Consider the following 4,817-nt stretch of genomic DNA (forward strand, 5'->3'; position numbering starts at 1 on the left):
AAAAAAAAAAAAAAAAAAAATCTGAAGTGGTTTTGACAAAATAAGAAATTTATTGCATACGATCATTAGGTACATGATATTGATAGGTTATTCTCCGAAAAAAATGTCAAAAGGAAAAATAAAATATTTAAAAATATCATTTAAATATCGTGCAATTACAAAGGTTCTTGTGGATCAGGGCTGGGCCTGAGACAGCGCCTCATTTTTCAGAGCAGTCTGTGTGGGCAGATTCAACTCCACATCTTTTCTCTTTTCTGACCTAGTTATCTTCAGCTTCAAGACAAGGTCCTAGCCCTGAAGTTAGGACCAGGAGGTGAAGTTCATTATGCAGGGTGGCTAGAATTTGGCAGCTATAAGGATGAGATCAAAGTTTAAAGGTGAGTAGAAGAAGCTTCCCTGAAGGGACCAGGAAAGTCCCTGAAGCACAAAGAGGAGGAGACAAGAGGCCAACCTAGGGGTCAGGGCAGAGGGGTTTCAGCGGAACCCGAGGGTTGCTGTTGTGAGCGGGGCCCTCTCCAGGACCAGCATGCCCCATCCACACTGGGGGTCTCCGCTAAGTGGAACACTCTCCCCCCAAAAAAGAAAGCAGCAGTAGCAGCAGCAGAGGATCCAATGGAAGCCCCTTCTTTCAGTGGTTTCCAAAACTCGAAGATTGAAGTTCCCAGCATGCCAGTGAGGCATAAACACTTGGTTAGTGAGGGGTCCCAGCCAACAGTCCCAGCTCCTCGAAGGCACAGTCAGGCTGGCTTGCGACAAAAGTGCCTTGGCTAGGGCTGACTGACTCGCACGATCACACTGGAGTTGGTCACACGGGCTCCATAGTGGCCAGCCCAGAACTGCGTGTCCTGGCCCAAATGTTCAAAAGACACAAAACGGACACCCGTAGTGATGTTGGAGAAGACATGGGTGACCTGTAGGTAGAGGAAGGAGTCAGCCAGCCCTGTTAGCCACAGTGCTCCCCTCCAGAGCGGAGAAGGGGGCCTTTGGTCAGACAGCATTTCCCAAAGATGGCAGCCACATCATCTCCATGGAGCATACATGTTCTAGCATCTTCCTGCTCTGTGGCTCTAATTCCCTTGCCCTTGAATGTGGGTGGGTGTGCATCGCCAAGAATGCGGTAGAAATGAGTAGCTTTTGCCAAGTGACTTCCTAGGTGAGGTCAGAAAAGGCAATGAAGCTTTTAGCTACCACACAAACAGACTGACGCTCCTAAGGACACCATGCTGTGAGAAAACCAAATGGCCCAAGCTCAGGGGTCCCATGGAAGAGCTCTGAGACTAAACAGAGACAGAAGTATTTGACCAGACACCACAGGCTACGCCCACGTGATACCCTGCACTTCAGCTTCAACCACCATGTAAATGCCACTCTGAACACAAGAGACCGGAGCCAGATTGCCCCGTTGGGCTCTTTTCTACCCACCACGTCAGAAGACAGGAGAGGTAATTAAATAACTGCAGTTGATCCTTTGTTTTGTTTGTGTTTTTTTCAGTACTGAGGACTCAACCCAGAGATGCTCTACCCGTGAGTATCATTCCTACCCTCTTTATTTTTCATTTTGAGAAAAGGTCTCACTAAGTGGCCCAGGTTGGCTTTAAACTCACAATCCTCCTGCCTCAGCCTCCTGAGTAGCCGGGATTAAAGACATGCACCACCACCCCTGGCGAAGGGAGTTTTTGACTTTAAAGCACTAAGTCTTGGGATGACGTGTTATACAGTAAGAGCTACACATCGAGGCCCCTACCACCATTCTCCCTCTCCTCAGAGACTCACCTGGAGGCAGATATCGTTGTTCCACTGTTCAATGGGGTCAGGCACAGCAGAGAATTTATCTAGGACAGTCTGGGTGGCATCTAGAAGTTTGACAAAGAGTCGATACTTACAGCCACTGTCGTGTCGGGCTCCCCACCTGTGGGAAAAGCGAGGCCTTTTACGGTGGACTTGCCACTCCAGCTCTTTGGGTGTCCGCCTGTCCCAGCCCCCTTTCATAAGAGATAAGGCCCTCTCCATCCTGCAAATCCAGACCCTCAGCATGCCAGGTCTGACAGGAGCGTCTTTGTTTGATCTGGACGTGGGTGACTGGGTAGTCTACCCGGACCATTGAGAGGGGGCAGCCACACCCATATAGATAGCTTGGGGGGAAGGGCAGCAGGCTACTCCGAAAAAAACTATGTGGGAACTTGGGTGGGGGGTTTGACTCAATGTCAGCTGACCTGGTGGCTGAGACTAACCACGTGGGCAAGTGACCAATCAAGCCTATGTGACGCAGTCCCAATAAAACATTACGCAGTGAGGCTCAGGTGAGTGTCCCTTCCTGGGAGCGATGCGCTGTACACCACTATGGCCAGGCCTAACTTGCCTCCTCCTACAGAGGGTGTAGTGGAGCGAGGCCTGGCCAAGAACAGCACCATCTTCCTCCCCACCCTTTCGCCAGAGAAACATGGAGCATTATCTCCTGCAGACCCCAGCCATTCTCCCTGTCCCCATCAGGCATCCCCTTCCGGTTCCTCATCTACACTATAAATAAAGGTGCTCAGGATGCAAGCTAAGCTTCTGGTCTCCTCAGGACAAAGAGTTTCCACCTGACCTCAGCTAGGCAAACTTTACTGTTGTCTTTGTCTTCTTTGTCTTATTAAGTTTCTTAATCTCTCATCTTTGTGGCAGTCCCTGGTTGCTAACATTTCAGGCATCTTGTCACATCCATGCCAGGATGAGATCTCATCCTCTGCAGGGGGGACCACAGAGACTCTGCATGTAGTGCCTCTCTTGGACACTGCCCTGGTTGCTTCTTTTCGTAGCTGATGTTTGTTGTGTTTTTGAGACAAGGTTCTGCTATATAGCCCAAAATGGCCTTGAACTTGCAGTGATCCTCCTGCTCAGCCTCCCAAGCTGATTTTAATCTTCAACTTTCCTTCCAATAAACTCTAAGTGTGTAACTGCTTTCTGTGAGCTCTTCTAGTGAATAGCTGAGCATGAGGCTAGCTTTGGGAGCTCCTCAAACTTGTCACCGGTGTTAGACGTGAGGATGGTCTTGGGGACTGTGCTTTCTAACTCTATGCTTGGCTCTCAACTTCTCAGACATTGACCCCTGACTTTCCTCTTCAGATACTCAGACTTAATGAAGATGCAATGCCCTGGGCATCAGAGTTTTGAAATCTCCATGGAGGATGTGCAGAGAAATTTAGGACCCTGGTATTTTTACAACCAAATGGTCCACCACTGACCAGAAGAGCAGAGCTATACTGTACAGATGATGACACCAATTGAACTCAGCAGTTTTACTGGTAATGCATCTCTTAGATAGGGGGAGGCTTATGATATTTTAACAGTGAATTTATTGAGGCTAAAAATTCAAATGGTCACTTGGCTTGGATTCTCCTTAGTTTTTACATCTGGGGGTCACACACCACAATGGGGGTCTTTTTTTCCCCATAAAGCTGAAAAAGGAGGACCTGAGAAAGAGATAGGAAAGGAGAACCATGGGACTTCCACCACAGACAAAATCTGCAACAGATTAATTTCAGAATAAGGAACATATACTTGTAGAATACCTTGGATTTGGCTCCTTTAAAATTATCTAGGTCCTGTCCTCCTTGGAGAGCACTCATGTACCTGTTTAAGATGTGCTCTGGGGTCAGAGAAGCCCGGTGAGGTCCTGCCAAAGTCCTGCACTGGCTGTGTGATCAGGGCAAATCACCTCCTCTTTTTGGACGTGTTTCCTATAAAGCTCTGAATAATTTGAGGGCATGTACTCTATCCTTCCATACGATCAAGGTTCAAAAAGATGATTTAACTTATCAAGCTCTTTGCTTAAGGCCCTAAAACTGCAGGTCTAAGGGTTGAACCTGCAGGGTCTGGCTCCATAATCCAACCCCTGTGCCCACTATGCCTAGTGCCTCCTGCTAGGCAAGGGGCATCTCATTCAGGCAGAAGAACTACATTCAGGACCTATGTACTGGATCCAATCTGGTGTCTCCCATACAGATCCTTTGGGGATGTGGAAAGGGGTCAAGGTACATCTCTGCTAAGCACCAGAGTTGTGATCCTGTGTAAGTTTCTTTACCTCCCCGACTTTATGTAAGGGGTTGTCAGGAGACCTAAGTTAGGTCACCTCCGCAGAGCTCACGGTACACGCAGTCATCGTGCTCACCAGTCTGAGACACAGATCTCAATCTTGCCACTGTCCAGCAGTTCTGGCCACAGACCCTCCTTCTCCAGGTCCAAGACCTGCTTCTTGCGACACCACCTAGGAAGGTGGGAGAAGGCTCATGAGAACGAGCAGGTCTTTCTCAACAACAGACCTGCCCCTTGGGGAGCAGAGGCTTTCACCTGAAGGAGGCCACAAAGCAGGTCTGCGAAGGGGCCCCAGGCACGGTTGTCCGGTTTTCCTCCACCACCCAACCATCCCCGCCGTGCTGCACCATCCACTTCCGGAGGCCCTCTGTTTAACAAAAGAGGACCGTGGTCAATATCCAGCAGCCCACCCTTGGGCTCCCGGTGTATGTCGGCCCCTCCCACAGGCTCAACCAGGGTCCCGCCCCTCCACTCCCTGACTGGCTCCACTACTGTCTATTGTTCTGACTTCGCACCTCTAGCCACTGCCCAGGTGTGCCGACTCCAACCATTCCATCCTCTTCCCTTGCGGCTCCGATCACCCACCCCGCCCACCTGCTCTCCGATTGGCCCATGCCCCGCCCGGTCCCGCCCCCTCTCTCCTCCCATCGACCCGGCTGGCCCCGCTCCCGGCCCCTCTCCTAGTGGTCCGGCTCTTCTCAGACCCCGGGGGTCCCCAGCGCGGATCCGCTCCGGGCGCGATC

At 50.4% G+C, this 4,817-nt stretch overlaps 1 protein-coding gene across 6 annotated transcripts in view; it reads right to left on the reverse strand.

Moving 5' to 3' along the window:
- Positions 1-4,817, reverse strand: part of Fbxo27 (F-box protein 27) — a 21,266-nt gene that overhangs the window by 15,449 nt on the left and 1,000 nt on the right. For 2 of the 6 annotated variants that reach the window (XR_781973.3, XM_010632850.3), the window contains exons 1-3: positions 4,330-4,581; positions 4,151-4,246; positions 1,774-1,909 (exon numbers count right to left, since the gene is read on the reverse strand). Coding sequence is in view for 3 of the 6 variants with exons in the window: in XM_010632850.3 (XP_010631152.1) it covers positions 1,774-1,909; positions 4,151-4,246; positions 4,330-4,424 (327 nt within the window). In the remaining 3 variants the exon portion in view is untranslated. The other 4 variants (XM_010632852.2, XM_010632851.2, XR_004518008.1 and 1 more) reach the window with 4 other exon arrangements.

Source organism: Fukomys damarensis, unplaced genomic scaffold (assembly GCF_012274545.1).
Source record: "Fukomys damarensis isolate Sample0158 unplaced genomic scaffold, DMR_v1.0_HiC HiC_scaffold_19, whole genome shotgun sequence".
Classification (NCBI taxonomy): Eukaryota; Metazoa; Chordata; class Mammalia; order Rodentia; family Bathyergidae; genus Fukomys; species Fukomys damarensis.